This window comes from Solanum tuberosum, unplaced genomic scaffold, assembly GCF_000226075.1.
Source record: "Solanum tuberosum cultivar DM 1-3 516 R44 unplaced genomic scaffold, SolTub_3.0 scf00152, whole genome shotgun sequence".
Lineage (NCBI taxonomy): Eukaryota > Viridiplantae > Streptophyta > Magnoliopsida > Solanales > Solanaceae > Solanum > Solanum tuberosum.
Genome location: NW_006239078.1, coordinates 727,590 through 744,878, shown reverse-complemented (window position 1 = coordinate 744,878; position 17,289 = coordinate 727,590). Strand labels below are relative to the sequence as shown.

The window sequence follows — 17,289 nt, the reverse complement described above, 5'->3', positions numbered from 1 at the left end:
CCTTTGTTGCTTTTGTAATGAAAATATTCAGACATGTTTTGGTTGACATAAGCTCTATAATGTTTTTATCTTCGGAAGCTGAAAGCGGCATAAATTATATAGTATTTTTATATTGAGTGTTAGAAGTGTATTGCGTCTTGTAGAACTTGTGTTGATGTTATGATACATATGCCTAGCTAAAGGTAAAACTTTGCCTAGCGAAATCTAAAGTTATGTCGTATCAAAAATATAATATTTGAAGGATAAAAATTAAAAAATCGACTCAAAATATAAGCAGTATTTGTGCGAATGACCCAAAATTAAATTCTACCCAAATAAGATATCAACTGTCAGTAAGGTTTTGTCTTAATTTTTGAATGAACCATTTACTTCTTATTCTCAAGTTTTACTTAAATGTAATTTCATATAGTTTTTCGAATTCTCAATCACAAAATAAAAATACACAAAAATTAGAAACACAATGTAAAAATTAAGAATAATGTGCAGAATCAAATATCAAGTAATACCAACAAATAAAATAGAACTTAGAAAATCATATAAATTTGCAGTAAAATTAAAGAATAGATAATCAAATAATTAATAAAACTATAATGTTTAATATCTAACTAATCCTAAACCTAAACAAAGGAAAAGACAAAACATAGGGGACTGGGGGTAACATTAATTAGTTGGTACTTGGTAATAAAAGAATCCTAAATGTGGAAATAATAAACCTAACGTAAAATCTTACTACTTCCGTCCACTTTTAATTGTCATAGTTTTCTTTTTATAGTCAAACAATAATAAATTTGACTAACATTATACTATGTATTTTTTCATCAAATTGATATGCAAAAAATTGAAATTTGTAGTACTTTTCGTATAATTATTGAATTTTGTTTAAAATATCAAATTAATGTAATCTAATTTAACTTTGAAAATTAGTCAAATTGACTTTCGAAAAACGTAACATGACAATTAAAAATGGACAGAGAGAGTAGTTAGTTTTAGATTCTTAAATATTAAAAAATAAAATTACGAATAAGGAAAGATTTAATAATTAGTTGGTTTTTAAGTCCTAAATAAATATTGGAAAACTTATTAATGACAATTTTATCTATAGTAGATTAAGGGCAAAAAAAATTATAAGCACCTTCATGTTTTAATATAATATAGATTATAATTATAATATTGAGCAGTATTTTATTATCCAATAAAAAATAACTAAAATTTTCTTCTATTAATTTAGGTTCTTTTTAATCCCCCCAAAAAAAAAATCCCCTGCCTCCCTTAAAATCTTCGTTCAAACCCTAATACCCAGAAGACATTCATCTGAGATTTTCCTTTTGCAAAATCAATAGGTAAGTATTGAAAACACTCGTAAACTTGACGTGATTATTAGTTTCATTCTGAATTATTGACAAAGTTAATATCGTATAACAAGTTATCTCAAACTGTTTTAGGAGTGTGTGACTCTTAATAAGTATTAGTTTCATTCTGAACTATTGACAGAGTTGGGTGTTAAAGAATAACAAAAGTCCCACATCGGTGGTTAATGAGATGGGTGGACTCCTTATAAGGCTTGGGCAATCCTCCTCCCTTTAAGCTAGCTTTTGGGATGTGAGTTAGGCCTAAGACCTAATTTAACAATATCGAATAACAAGTGATCTCAAACTCTTTTAGGAGTGTGCGACTCTTAATAAGTACTCCCTATGTCCCTAATTACTTGTCCACTTTTCCTTTTATGATTGTCCCTAATTACTTGTCCATTTTGACAAATCAAGAAAGGACAAAATAATTTTACCTATTATACCCTCAATTAATTACTTTAAAAAAGGTACAATTTTCTTGAATATCTTAAATTTTTAATCCATCTACTTCATAATTAATAGGGGTAAAATGGTAAACTCACTATGTCAATAATTATTTTCTTAATAGGTGTGTCAATTCAAAAGTGGACAAGTAATTAAGGACAGAGAGAGTATTAGTTTTATCTAAACTATTGACAGAGTTAATATCAAATAACAAGTGATCTCAAACTCCGACTCTTAATAAGAAGCATTGTACTGTGTATTTAAGGTTAGTTAATCAAGTAGAAGGGTGTTTTTTTTAAAGGTTTTTACCTTTGTTTTCGTTTGTTTTCCATGTCGAAGGCCAAGAAATTGAAATATTGTCGTCCCGATAATCAAGTAGAAGGGTGTTTTTTTTAAGGTTTTTACCTTTGTTTTCGTTCGTTTTCCATGTCGAAGGCCAAGAAATTGAAATATTGTCGTCCCGATTGGAATACAGAATACTGTATACAAATATCAAAATTTGTCAAGAAATAAGTATCAATAACCATAATACTGATTTTACGTATAATTTACCCACATTATACATTAAATTTCGATTTGATACCTTGTTTACTGGACGAGTCGATGAACAAAAGCAAGCTCATAGCAGAGCACTCCATATCAAACTTTCCATTCTGCTACATACATGTCACGTGAAAAGTTCTTTCGTTTTCTGGAAGATAATCTCTACCACAAATTATGGGGTAAAGTGTTTGATAAGATTGATCGTCGAGCTATGATTAAAGAAATCCATGGAATTATTGGCGATAAGGGGCGCCAACGCTTGGATGTGAGCGTTCATATGATTTTATTATTCGTGTCAGACATAGTGAAGTTGTTATGGAAGATGGAGAAGGATGAAAGTGATTGTGTCATTTGTTTCGAAGAGCTTGGAAAGTATGAGGAGAGGTGATATGCATGCCGTGTTCACATATGTTTCATGAACATTGCATTACAACTTGGCTACAAAATGGACATTCTTGTCCTGTTTGTCGTTATGATCTCCCCGCTATATAACTAAAAAAAACTTGAGCTACAATAGTTTCACAGTTTATTTGTTATAGTAGACTTTTATCTATTTATTTTGAAGCCTTAATACTTATCGTTGTTTACTATTGTTTTCAATAATTATGTTTTAATTATCATACTATATTTTATTGTGATTTTTGCTCTTCTAGTAAGCTGAGGAACTGATTGGAAGCAAAAGATATCAAGGGTAGAATTATAAAGTTTTATTTATTTTTTTGGACTATCTATTTTAATGGTTACATTAACATCATATTATACTAAAAGTGAAAATCACAAAGTTAAAAGTTGAAATACCATTATACCCTTACACTATATTAAAATATTTTAAAACATCTTATTGAATTTAATTATAAAATAATAATTAGTTGGTTAAATTCCCTATATCTGTCAAGCATTTAATGTAATCTATTAACCTTAATGTCTATATATATTAATTGGTAGATGTTTTCATCTTCCAACTGAAAACTAGCTTAATAGATGTACACTTGATAACCAAGAGTTGTAACATAGAAGAAGGATAATGAAGAGTCATATAGTAGTTGCCCGTTAATCCTATAAATATATCTCTTTCTTTTACTCAAATTATGCAGTGCCTTGATTTCTTGCCAGCTTCAATTCATATTATTTCTTTTTCGAATCCATTCAAATTATCCTAAATTCTTACATAAAGTTTATGATACAATTCTCCAATTTAATTAATTGTTTATTTTATTTTAAAAGAATTTCTTGAGTTAAAAAAAAGAGATTCTGGTGATTTCCTTGGAAAGAGAAGTCGAGATGACGATGATATTAGTTTCTTGTATCTTTTCTCATTCTCAATTATTGTAATTTGTAATTATGTCTTTATTGATCTATTGTTATACCGTCAGTAGACATGTGCAAAAATCAAATATTTATTACGTAGTCATTTTTCGTTCAAAATATTTGTTGGTTTCTTTGCCTTACAATATCTTATGAATTTTAATACTTTTTATCTCTCTACAGATTGCTAGAACAAGATTGTGAGTGTGAGTTATATGGCTTTTAACGAGTTGTTTCCCCCATTTCTTTTTGTAAATTCTTATTACCCACTCTTGGTAAACATTTGATAATCGCTTAATTTTTCATTTTTTTTTCTTCTTTCTATGAACGTATGAAAGTAGAATTTTCTCTTCTTTTTTCAGTTTTCATGTCATGACATTTTTCGTTTATACGTTTGAGGATGTTAGCATCAGATTGATTCTTCAATTTTACCAAACCATCCGAATCTCTTTGTATTTTATTGATGAATACGTGCATCTCTAAGCACTCTTTTCTTTAATTATTCTCTATAATTTGGTGTAACTCATGGTACACATTTTAATTTTATGTATTTCGTTTTAAATCGAGTGTACCAATCAATATGAGATACTCGTGCAATCACACGTGTTCATATAAATATAAAACCACACGACATTTTAAACTCTCTTTTTTATTAGTATCAATCTATAATATGTAAGTTTGATATTAATGTTGCTTTAGAGATTAATGTTATTTTGGTCTTTATATATAAGTTGGTTGCTTTGAAAGGTCATTCAAATCCATATTCGACAAGAAGAAGTTGCTCGGATGATAAGCACCTCTCACATCCAATCTTAAGGTTGTGAGTTTGAGTCATTGAAAGAGCAAAAAGGTGGAAGCTTCTAGTAAATAAAAAAGGTTGAACAAAATATCTTTATACAAATAGTCAATCAAATTTATTATTTTTTTCTTAATCGATATACATGCCTAAATATACATAACTAATTATGCATATAAGATATTTAAATAATTGAGTGTTCAAATATTTATATTGATTTTTCTTAAGTATGCTCTAATCAACTCATCACCTAGATCATGTTTGGATGAGCTTATATTCATAATTATAAATCAAAATTTAGAAATAAGCATCGCCATGTGCGTGTAGATTGAAATGATCTCGCGGAATAGGTCAATGGTAAAGTCAGTTAAAACGATGAGAAGCGTCTTAGAAATTTTGTGAAGGTAGAGAAGAAAAATTCATATAAGATTTTAAGTTAGTGTGTCATGAGAAGACAGGAATTGTCCCAGACTTCGCCCTAATTTTCATCTAAGATTGAATAATTTTAAATTAGTCTCATTAAATTCACTATCGAATAATTCAACTTTTTTTTTTGTTTCCCACTCAATGTTAGGAGTCCATATTGGAGCTCCGACTAAATCCGGATCACGCACTACAGGGTCCATTCAAGGAAGGCGCTCCCAACAAATTTTTTTACATACTTAGAGCTCGAACCCGAGACCTCTAGTTAAGGGTAAAAGCACTCCCATAAGCCCATACCAATGATCCCTTGTCTATACTAAAATGACAATAATTGGAGATTTTTTTGTTCATACAAGTACAAAGTGACAGCAAGAGCTTAGTTTTCTTTTTTAAAATTCGATATTCGATACCTATACTATTAAAGTTTGACGAAATTTAAGTTTACGTTGAAAAATTTCATATTAATAGTAAAACCCCTTCTGATAAAAATGACTCTATACTCAAAGGACTTAATCCCGACATCTAATTAAACCTGAATGAGCACTTATCACTCAACGACCCTTCCGGTGGTGTGACACTGTGACAGCAAGAGCCTAGTTAAGACACAGCCAACATTTGTACCCCTTTTGCTCTCTCTCTCTCTCTCTCTCTCTCTTGCTAGTCTCTGCTCACTTTTCTTCTTCCATTTTCTGCTGATTTTTACACAGAAAAGGAAAAAAAAGATGGCAAGTGGGGGTGGGTATGGTGATGCAAGTCAGAAAATAGACTATGTTTTTAAGGTTGTTTTGATAGGTGATTCAGCTGTGGGAAAATCTCAAATACTAGCTCGTTTTGCAAGAAATGAGTTTAGTCTTGATTCTAAAGCTACTATTGGTGTTGAATTCCAGACAAGAACACTTGTTATTCAACGTAAATCTGTTAAAGCTCAGATCTGGGATACTGCTGGCCAAGAAAGGTAAATGGGGTTTTGTTTTTTTTTGCTAAAGATTGAATCTTTTTTTAGTTTTGATTGTTTTGATGCAAGTATTGTTAAAAGTTTACAACTTTTTGATGTTGGAAATGAATTGAGGAAATGGGTGTTTAAAGAAAAAAGTTGTGATGGTTCTTTGCTTAAAAAATGAATCTTTTTAGTTTTCTTGTTTTGCTGCAAGTGTTGTTAAAGTTTCCAACTTTTTGATGATTAGAAATGAATGAGAAGATGGGTGTCAAAGAAAAGAAGTTGTTTTGATCTACAAATATTAGTGCCATATAAAGTGCAAGAAAGGGAATACATTTCTTTTTCACTTGTAATGGTTCTTTTTGGCTAAAAAATTGGTTCTTTTTAGTTCTCTTGTTTTGAAGCATTGTTAAAGTCACAACTTCTGATCTGCAAATATTAGTGCAAAAGAGAGAGAGAGGGAGTACATTTTTGGGGGTAGTTTTGAGTTGAGAAGTTTAATGAATTGTGTGTTTGTTGTTATATAATGCTGTTTTTCTTTGCTTTGATCTGGCTTTTCTTGTTCTTTTGCTTTGTGTTTGAAGCTGCTGATATCATAAAAGATATTTAGTAATGTGTTTGCCATATAGCAAAACTGTGTAGTGAGCTTTGCCTTTGCTATGAGTTTTTGTTGAATCACCTGAGGAAAAGCTTGATATTGGTGCATTTGTAAGTTTGAACTCATATACATGCTGCTCAGAGATTCAGAATTGTTTCTCTTACTGTAGGACAGCATGAATTTCCCCCTCCATACTAAAGGATTTATACCACTATGAGTTTCGATATTCACCATCGTTGTCGCTTTCAACTGAACAATGAAACAATCTTGTATTAGAGGAGAAACCAGTGATGTCTATCACTGTTACATTACTTGAGCTGAAATAGAGGTTCCAAGCAGTTCCTGTTAAAATAATTGTCTTTGGATAACCGAGTGCATTGGTGCACGGTTTGGAACTCGGTTTGGCAAGTTTCCACTTAAATACCTTGCTTTTTGCTATGGTCGGGTTTGAACCCATGATGTGCTCTAACCCACACATTTCTGCTCCGTTCTTACCACTAAACCAAAGCCCTGTGGGCAGCAATTTGTGTAAATTTGTTTGCTTCCAGTTACTTCAGATCTTACTTTGCTAGATCTTAAGGGGTAAAACAATCAGACATTTCTTTCTTTCCTTTCTTTTGTCTTTTGGGGGTGGTGTGGGGTTGGTCATGTCTAATCTTCTTTTTCAGCTATTCTGTGCTCCTTGGTTTGCCTAAGACATTCTGAAAATCCCTTTCAGATCCGAGTCTTAACAGCTTATATATCACTCAATCATTGCTTTGTTGTTATGAACAGATATAGAGCTGTCACAAGCGCGTACTACAGGGGAGCTGTTGGAGCTCTGTTGGTTTACGACATAACAAAACGCCAAACCTTTGATCACATCCCACGCTGGCTTGAAGAATTACGTGCACATGCTGACAAGAACATCGTGATTATGCTGATCGGAAACAAAACTGATCTTGAAGATCAACGAGCTGTTCCCACCGAGGATGCTAAAGAATTTGCACAAAAAGAAGGATTGTTCTTCTTAGAGACATCTGCAATGGAGGCCACAAACGTCGAGGATGCCTTCTTAACCGTTTTGACAGAGATCTTCAACATTGTGAACAAGAAGAATCTCGCCGCGGGTGATGATCAAGCAAATGGTAATCCTGCTTCATTAACTGGAAAGAAAATTCTTGTACCTGGTCCTGCACAAGTTATCCCAGAAAAGAAGGCATGCTGTAGTTCTTAAGATATTGGAATTTTTCTTAGTAGCCAGAAAAAAGAAGAGGATTTTGAGATATTGGGATTTGGAGTTTCTTTTTCATTCTTTGGGTGTTGTTAGATTTCAAAATTCATCTCATAGTGATTCTTGAAAGTCTTTTTGTTTATATATGTATGATGTTATTTTTGTACTGTTTTAATGAAAAGGAAATAGTTATATGGTTTGCACTAAAGACAGTTGCAGCTGAATTCATAAATCTTTTTACTGATAATATTATATCTACTGATTTCACTTTGACTCGGGGATCTACTGGAAACAATCTCTCTATGTCATAAGGTGATAGTGGTAAGGTTGCGTACACATCATTCTCTCCTCACTTGTATTTATCACAAAAGTTGATTAGTTCAGATTAAGTTACATAACAAAAGGCCAAGTATTACCAACTTATCTCCAATTAAATCAAATTGTGTACACAAATTCTTGTAAAGGACAAAAAATTTCTCTAACATAGTGTTTACATACATCTATATAGTCACTTTTTAAATGTAAGGGATTGGTTTCAATTAGAAAGTTCTCAAGTTTTATAAATAAAAAGACCGCTAGACACCATCTAATGATATAATTTCGTCTTTAAAAAAAAAGAAGAGAACAGAATATACAAGATCTCTGGTGTACCTAATAGAGAATCTATATACAGCAATGACAAAAAGGACAGCAAAGACTTTAGATCCATACATGTGAAAGACTGTCCATAAAGGTGCATATATGAAGACATGAAAGTTGATATCATCAGTGGGACCAATATGTTCCCCATATCAAATGATCAAACAACAACATACTCGGTATAATCTCATAAAGTGATATCTGAGGAAGATAATGCATATGCAAACCTTAAGTATAGAGGTTGTTTCTGATATACCCTCGCCAGAAAGTGGAAACGAAATCTAGGCTCAATGGTCATAACTATGATGTACTTGAATAATTCAACATATTGATAAAAAAAAATCTAAAATACACAATAAGAATTATCATTGTAGATATGTTGAATAAACTTGAGTAACCTACAAACAAGCAATTACTAAATTCACTATCATGGTTGTTAAGTTTTATAATATGAGTGTTCTCATGGTTGTTCTGTGTTTTCTTTAACTTCATCTTCCACTGCTTCAACTATTTCATCTGCCTTGTTAGTTGATGGCATGATTTCTGGCGAGGACGCTTTTGTTTCCTCCTCCACGCCCATTGACATCCTTTCAAGAAGTTCTTGGCAATCGAGTGCAGTGACCATTACCGATATATTAGACCTACCTCTCCAGCATCCTATGGCGATAGTTGATGGATCCGCTTGAGCCTCTGACAACGTCTTATTTTCTGCAGGAAACGATCAACAAAACTTAAATAGAAGCAAAGCAACGAGCATTCTTTCTAGGAAATGTGGAGGTGTTTGGCCAGTATTTGGTTGAAGTTGATCAAAGAGAACTTGAAATTGAAGTTCATTGAGAGCATTTGGAAGTTAATGTTTGGACATGAAAATTACATTTGAAAAAAGTTCGATATTTTTGCACAAAACCATGATTTCACTTGAAATACTGAAATTTAGTATTTGTGAGATCATGGCCAAACACTAGAACTAACCTTTGTTCAGAACTACCACACAACAACCCATCAACAGCTGTGATGCCTTTTCACCAAATTCAGCATCCACAAAATCACCCAATTTAATGCTCTTGTACTGCAGAAGATGCTTGAAGTCTGCAGGAGATGAGTATAATATTTGTTTTGTTATATGTGGCAGCATTAATGGCAATCCTTCAGATGATATGCGGAATATACATGATGCAGATGCACCATCTTTTGATGTTTGGCGCTCCTGCAATGTGGAAATAACCAAAGCAAAAAGGTCATCTAAATGGTGCAATAGGCAGGAGGATACGAGAAAAGAAAGACCTTGCCTGTATCTTCTCGCTCCTCATCTTACTTCATCTTTTTAAGAAGAAAAAAAAACACAAGGTGGGTGAGGGTTGCCACTTTTGCTATTTCGCCTATCCCAACTAGTCTGGGACTGAGGCATAGTTATTGTTGGTGCAACTTTTACTTTTATGATACAAGCTCTATGAAGAGAAGTTACATGTCAAATTTGACAAAAACATCCAAACAAGTGTCAAATGTGATAAAATCCCCAGGAAGAGAAGTTACGTGTCAAATTGGAGAAAAGTCGCACAAAGAGAAATGAAGTGTCAAATTCAGATAGACTTACAAACATCTTGAGCCCAACTGAAGCTATTTTAAGCTGCTGACCAGCTAGAAAATTGAGATGCAAAACTTCCTTCACAGACTTTGAGACATGATAAATTCTCTTGACATGGTTCATATCACTATTCCTGGTAATCAAATGTCCTTCGAATAGAAAGGATTCCTTAATACCGTAGAAATCCTTTATCTTACTCACAACTGCCTCCTCCTTGTAAAATATAACCGGGTCAACCCCTCTCCACTTGCCTTGCATTTGTAACTTTCTTTTCCCTCTCACAGTCTCGGGCTCAGCTCTTGTATCAGTTGAAGGTTGAGTTTCCTCTTTCTCGGTTTTCTCCAATATTTCACTGGGCTCAGTATCCAAAGCAGTTTCATCTGTTCCATTGCCAGCCTCATCCATAGTCACATCTTCGCTACCAACAGAATTCACTGGCTTAACATCCTCGGTATTTTCATCTTCTTTGACCTTAGTTGTTACACTTTCAGCTTGAATATCAGCATCATCCATAGTCACTTCTTGGGTACCAACAGAATCCACTGGCTTGACATCCTCTACATTCACATCTTCTTTGACCTTAGTTGTTAAACTTTCCGCTTGAATAACATCACTGGAATTTGGCTTCCCTCGCGAAGACACAGGTTTCTTCTGCTGAAAGGCTGCAGCTGCAGAAACAATCAAATGTCAAATGATTCAATTTTCTGATTAATGTACTAATGAACAGACAGTAAAACTTTAAACTCACCCGGCAAAGGGGAGAGCTTTTGAAATACGGAAACAAAGAAGGCTCCACTATTCTGATCATGCGGCACTATCCTCATACAACGTTCCAGAGGTAGAGTTGAAACTTCCTCATCCGAGATCGTAGCTGCAGTTGCTGGATCTTCCAACACCTCAATGACATTAGCATTATTTCCATTATCAGACAATTGGTCTCTAGTTGCATCATCATTTTTCTCAGATGCATCCAAATAGGTTTTGCCAGACGGGAACATCCCTGGAACAATTGCATTTCTACGACCCTCAGGAACATCTTTATAAGAAGTCCACCACGCTCCTTTATCTCGAACCTGTGCGTACAGATGAGCAAACAACAAATCAAATCATGCAGTACAAAGCAACGGAACCTGTCTAGCATAACTGGAATTGAAATGTTTTAAGAACTCATATTAATATTTGCTATGCTCCCGCCCACACTATTAAAAGATCGATAGAACTTATAAATACAGACAAGATCATTGAAAAGCTGTAGAGACGACTAAATGTTGTGATCACCTCCTAGCATTCTTGGAATCAGTACAACATCGTATGGCAGAATTCTCATCGTCTCAACCTGTTTGACACTCTTTCCTTTTTGTCCTTCCAAAAGATTGACATATTTCTATATTTAAAAACTAATTCCGTAATTTTTACATTCCCACTGTCACATTGACATGGCCTGTTCTAGGGTCCACTGGCAGAAAGCTTGGTACTAGGAACACTTTTGGTATTTTATGTATTATAAGACTGTCATCAGTCTTTGTATTTTTCTTAAACACCATGTCCAGTCAATTGAAATGGCAGGACTATTAAATTTTATATTCCACCCACAGAAGAAAAAAATAACACAGAGCTGTGTGAAACACACACAAAATATTCTTATGTTCTTTAAACAAATTTCACAAGATATCAAATTTCCTGAGGTCATATTTATTACTCCCCAAATTTTCTCACCAGATATAGACTATTATTTGAGACTGATAGCATCATGAACTAGATAAACACAAAATGCCACAATCATGTGACATAAAGCTGAAAAAGAGATCATTTTGTGGATATACAATGCATCTTCAAACACCACTATATCTCCTTTCGTACATAATGGATTATAATGGACATGGCCCTCTGGTCCGCGACATAACATGGAAAAAAAAGAAGATGAAGGATAAGGATCAACATTTTTTACCACACCTTCCATTTTTTAAGACCTGGCCTGCGAACAAGTTGTGGAACCTCACTGGACACATCAACTAGTTCAACGGACTCCCCACATCTCCGTAAGATCTGCAATATCAAAAGACAGTTTGGGAGGAGGCACAACAAGTTTTAAAGTGCTTGCGAAATTAGAAGGCAACACACGTACATAATTACATATATTTGTGTGTGCATGTATGTAATGTATGTCTAAGTTCTGTTTCTCAGGAAAAATTATACTGATTAATCATCAGCCATCCATAGTGTCACAAGAAGCAAGAAAACATGTTGCAATGGTTGCAACACTTGGTACAAAACATTCAACTACGATGTTAAGAAGCTTTGCTGCAGTCTTTTAATCGTGTTAGAAATTTGTGTGTCAGTAGAAAATGTGGAGAACTACTAGTACTAGAGAACCTTAATTATTGAATATTGGATTGAGAAGTGCCTCAATGGAGTGACATCAATCAGGATTATAGAACATACTCTCACTAGCTTGGAATTGCGGCATAGTTGTTGAATAAAAGAGTAATATAAGCAACGGAATGTTAATTGATATGCCAGCAATTTTATCCTTTTTTAAAAAAAATAAGGGGAGAACAAATATGACAGCATTTTTCCTAATGAGTTACCTCAGCAACCACGGCCTCATTCTCTATGGGATTCATTGAGCAAGTCGAATAAACCATCCTTCCACCTACTTTAAGCAAAGACAATCCTGCAATATATGTTTTAAAACAATCATGTATCTACAGAAGGCAACTCAGAATGGTAAAAAGATCGCATAGCATTGTATAAGGCTTATATACAGAAATTATAACTATGTCTCAGTTCCAAACAAATTAGGGTCAGTCGGTTATATAAAACCTCACTGACCATGTTTCTCCATTAAATTCATGTCAGGCCAACATTATACAAAATAAAGGTAAATAGTGGCGAGTATTAGAAGTAATAAAAATAAAAGTGCCAGAAGTAAAGACAAAAACAAATAATTGATGAAGTTGTTACTTAGAACTAAGAAAAACAAGAAGAGATTGAAAAATGCAGTGACGCAAAATTCTCTGAATGAGAGAGAGTGAGAGAAAGGAACCTCGCATTGCTATCTGAATCTGTAGCCCATGGAGACCGTTACCATTTCCAGCATTCCTGTATGATGCAAATACAGGAGGAGGGAGAAGGTAGACATCAGAAACCATCATATGCACTAAAATGAGAGTGATACTGACTACAATAGTATGTAATAACTACCATTTCCTCCATATATCAGGAGCCTTGCGCAGAGTGCCATCACCACTGCATGGAACATCACACAAGACACGATCAAATTGAAGCTGATTAATATCTAATTCCCTCACTGTTTGCGTCTCAGAACCATTTGCAAAATTTCTATCTAAACGACAGCTTGGGAAGTGCTGCGCTTCATGGTTTGTGACGATCAAGTTGGCAGTAGACATCCTCTTTGTTTGGTGAATAAGAAGGTTACACCTTTGGACATCAACATCATTTGCTAAGACCTATATAAAGAGTTATTCCAAAAAGAACCAAGACGATGTCACAAAAGTGCAGATAGTTCACATGAAAACAAAGAAGCTGCATAGGCATTCATGACGTGAAGAGAGAGCTAAGGAAGGAAGAAGACCATTCCACTAGGTAATGTCCCTGGTTCAGCCAAGTGGTGTATCATCTCAAGCAACTGAAATGTTTTTGAACCGGGAGCGGCGCACACTGCATGATTATAGGAACAGTCAAGATACAGAAAGCATTCAGAATAAAGATGTGAAAATAACCTAATTAGAAGATAACATGCAATTGTAATTTAGAATCCGTAGAAAATAACTTACTGTCAAGGGCAAAATGATCAGGTCGTACATCCAGGAACAGGGGAGGAACCTAAATCAAAACAGTTGCAAGATGAAGTCAATAAAAGGAGAACTATCAAACAAATCTGTGATGGTATAGTCCAACAGGGAACATAGAGAGATGAAGGTCAACGTGACAAACCATGCTAACAGCCTCCTGTCTCGTAATGTTTCCAATTTCATTTTGTAGCTTCAAGAACTCATGGAACCTGAAAATTTATCAAAATGACCTCAAACTATTTATAAGAAACAATCAGAAGTTGTCTTCAATTATAGGTCCAATCGTTTTTTATCAGAAACAATCAAGTCAGTATGCACCATGCTGTTCAAAACATAAAAGCAAAATGTGCAAGCTTTATTAATTTCCAAGTGGTTCTTCTTCAACAATATCTATGAAATAATAAGCAAAAATTATCTTGATAGTAATGTAAGATACCATAGGTGCTGTGAACAATGAGTTATGAAAATTCCGTACTCCCTCCATCCTATTTTCTTTGAGCAACTTTCTGTTTAAGTCCATCCCAAAATATTGACCTCTTTATTTTATTTTATTTTATAACCGAGAAATCTCAGAGGGCCAATGGTGCCCCATTCGTAAATCAGTGGATGATGAGCACACCCCTCTATCCTTTTCCACTTAAATACAAGACTCTTTCAAAACAGGGTTCAAACCTGTGAGCTCATGAAAAACTATATGGCAGAAAAGCAGTAAATAAGTGACTTGGTTGAAGAATAGAGTGACTAGACAGTACAGAAACTTCGATGACTAAGGGGAACAATGAGCATTTTCAGATCCATTTAGCAAGACAACAAAGTGTAAGGAAGCAGAGAGCTAAGCACCAAGTTTAGCAGTTAGCACTTCACAACAATCATTTTGAGAAAGCCATGAGCTACTCTGTCACGTACCTATAAATGATCTCTCACTAGACAATAGTTAATCGAATCTACAGAAAGTTAAAACACATTAACAGAAAGTGCATCACTAACCTCTCAAGTATTTGGTTTTTCCTCAACTGGTTGCGTGAAAAATTAGATTGCCAAGCAAGATTCTCTGGATACCAAGGTAATGGTTTTATTCCCTCGATCTCACTCCCATCTACACCCTGAATCATACTTAAATATAGAAATAGTAAGACATAGAATGATTATACTCTAAATACTGCATATATAATGCAGGAAGTTCACAAATAAAAGGAAAACATAATTCAGTTGATCAACCTCTGCCTGAAGAGATTTCATAAAATCGTTCTCCAACTTGGTCCGAATATCCACATAGCACTGGGCGCTGCAATATTAACAAAATGGGAAGTTCAATATAATTTAATTTAATCAGAAGTTGCTTTCTTCTTAGAGTTATAAGAACTTCTGATAGGATTAGGCTACAACAAACAAGTTTACTTAGTCTTCACATACTACTTGAAGCTTGAAGCAGGGGGATTTGCTACATTTAATCCTTTATTTTAAAGCAATGTGATATTTTTTAGATTTTAAAAAAACCTCACATAATAATTAGAAAAAATGACATTAGTTTATTACAAGTACATACTAATAGCAGCACATAGCCATTCTAAACAAGGTGCACTTGTCATCAGGGGCGGACCCATGTGGGTTCCAAGGGGTTCACCCGAACCCCCTCGGCAAAAAATTACAGATAAATTTTATGTATTTATGTGGATATATATATTTTGAACCCCATTAAAGACAAAGAGTAGCTGATAGCCCAACGGCAGGTGCCCTTGAAATTAAGCTTCACATTGAGGGTTCGAATCCTTGTGTTAGTGTTTTATTTTTTTATTTTTAGTTTCAGTTTTTTATTTATTTTTTTATTTTCAGTTCCCTTTTTCACGTTTTTTTTTAGTTTTTTTTATTTTATAAAACATGCTAAAAGTGTGGTTTTAAACCCAAAAAAATTCAAGGGTCCGCCACTAAAACTATATAGTACTTCTTTCTTGAAATTTTGTTTTGCTAGCTTATTTACACGTTTATACTTTTATTTTTCGAACCCCTGAACGAAAATCTAGGGTCCACCACTGCTTGTCATGCAATCGTGATAAGAGGAACATGTACATCCACCACCAAATTTGTATTATATAGTTAAAAGCCACTGTACCATCAGAAGCTCAAGAATTGAAGCTTCACAGATTGTGCAATTAGAGCTTGCAAAAACTTTGCATATGAAAGAGAAATGCTCAAAGTTCAAAACTTTATCCACATTTTTCTCACAATTTTTGTAACATTTAGCATACTTAGCTTCTCTTCGAGCAAAAAAAACATAACAATCCAATCGTGTTCAAATCCAATCAATTCTAAAGCCATAAAGACAAACAAAAGGAAATAATAAACATTCATTAAGCTATACTATAGTCCTTACATTACCATCTAGATAGCAATCAAAACGAATTCCAAGAAGCAAATTAAGCTTGTGTTTCGCTCTAGACTTTGGGAGTAAATTTTTAAAAATTATTCTTCAAATATTTCAAGTTCCCAAAAACTGGCTCAGACCAGTTTTCGGATTTGCGAGACTTCCACTCACAAAACTTCACGTAAATTACATGTTCAAACACAACTTCAAATTCCAAAAAGCACAACTTCAACAACTCAAATATTCTAGTTTCAACTTCAAAATCTACAGCCAAACGGGAGCTTAAAGATTCAAATGGGGCAAATTAAAAACTCAAAACTGGATAAACATAAACCTGGAATTGATCCTGAATGCAGCAGGCAATGGAGTTCTAAGAAATCCAATAAAAGTATCCCATTCTTCAGTTGGCACTATTCCTTGCTCCTACAAACCAAAAATTACTCAAACCCCATCACTCAACTAAACATATAAGCAAATACCCACATCCCAAATAGCTCAAAAGACATTCTTTTTTTCAAAATCACTCAAACCCCATCACTCAACCAAACATATAATCAAATACCCACATCCCAAATACCCAAAAAAGACAACTTTTTTAGTTTTTACCTTATAATACTCATCAAAGGCAAGATTTTGGGTGGCAAAAGGTTCCCAATGGCGATGTTCTTTGTTGCCATCATTAGTAGTAGTAACACTGTCTTGTTTCTCCCCTGAATCATCATGTTTGCTACGTTTCCAGACATTTTCTCTGCTCTGTCTAAAGTGTTTTCTTTGAGTTCGAGATCTTCCTCTGCCACCCATTTTTCTTCTTCTTCAGGCTGCTGCAAATTCGAAGAGAAAGAGGGAAACTGAAGATGTTTTTCGTGGGAGGTTTGATTTTAGCAGAACTGAAGAAAACTTGGGCTGCTAAAATTACTAGGCTTTTAGCCCACTTGTTTTGGACTCTCAGTCCAATGTGTACTTGGGCCCAAAAAATATGTTACGTAATTAGGCAAATATGTAATATGTATATATAAGTATAACTTACAAAAATCTCATACAGTTGGGGGCTAATTACATCTTATCTCGAAAGTTTCCCCAGTTACAAAAATCACAGACTTTTCATTTCTCTCAAATGCATTCCTTGGTTGTCCAATACATTGAAAATGATACATTACTTAATAGGAGGGATGTATCCGAGAGGGGATAGGGATATATCAGAGGTGAGATAGGGATGTATCCGAGAGGGGGTAGGGATGTATCCGAGAGGAGATAGAGATGTATCTGAGAGGGAATTTTTT

The 17,289-nt window shown here is 34.1% G+C and overlaps 2 protein-coding genes across 3 annotated transcripts; one reads left to right on the top strand and one right to left on the bottom strand.

Annotated features, from left to right (window-relative positions):
* The first annotated feature begins 5,381 nt into the window (after positions 1-5,381).
* Positions 5,382-7,840, top strand: LOC102591246 (ras-related protein Rab11D-like). Its single transcript, XM_006353154.2, has 2 exons — positions 5,382-5,815; positions 7,170-7,840. Exons 1-2 carry the CDS (start codon positions 5,583-5,585, stop codon positions 7,609-7,611), a joined length of 675 nt encoding a protein of 224 aa, XP_006353216.1. The 5' UTR covers positions 5,382-5,582; the 3' UTR covers positions 7,612-7,840.
* Positions 7,841-8,519: 679 nt separating this feature from the next.
* Positions 8,520-16,882, bottom strand: LOC102590670 (tRNA (cytosine(34)-C(5))-methyltransferase). Of its 2 annotated transcripts, none has more exons than XM_006353153.2 (15): positions 16,616-16,882; positions 16,344-16,432; positions 14,866-14,932; positions 14,635-14,750; positions 13,790-13,856; positions 13,630-13,678; positions 13,428-13,513; positions 13,037-13,302; positions 12,879-12,934; positions 12,421-12,506; positions 11,786-11,878; positions 10,581-10,905; positions 9,842-10,494; positions 9,220-9,454; positions 8,520-8,955 (listed from the first exon to the last, which is right to left on the bottom strand). In XM_006353153.2, exons 1-15 carry the CDS (start codon positions 16,808-16,810, stop codon positions 8,708-8,710), a joined length of 2,631 nt encoding a protein of 876 aa, XP_006353215.1. In that variant the 5' UTR covers positions 16,811-16,882; the 3' UTR covers positions 8,520-8,707. The 2 variants fall into 2 exon arrangements, with proteins under 2 accessions (XP_006353215.1, XP_006353214.1); XM_006353152.2 differs by having other exon boundaries at positions 9,842-10,500; positions 16,616-16,881.
* Positions 16,883-17,289: the final 407 nt, after the last annotated feature.

Excerpts from the sequence above, each read along its gene's own strand:
- LOC102591246 (XM_006353154.2), top strand. The coding sequence starts at position 5,583 with ATGGCAAGTGGGGGTGGGTATGGTGATGCAAGTCAGAAAATAGACTAT. Across the intron at positions 5,816-7,169 it reads GATACTGCTGGCCAAGAAAG|ATATAGAGCTGTCACAAGCG; the intron begins GTAAATGGGGTT and ends TGTTATGAACAG.
- LOC102590670 (XM_006353152.2), bottom strand. The coding sequence starts at position 16,810 with ATGGGTGGCAGAGGAAGATCTCGAACTCAAAGAAAACACTTTAGACAG. Across the intron at positions 13,857-14,634 it reads AAAAACCAAATACTTGAGAG|GTTCCATGAGTTCTTGAAGC; the intron begins GTTAGTGATGCA and ends ATAAATTTTCAG. Across the intron at positions 13,679-13,789 it reads GACAGGAGGCTGTTAGCATG|GTTCCTCCCCTGTTCCTGGA; the intron begins GTTTGTCACGTT and ends GTTTTGATTTAG.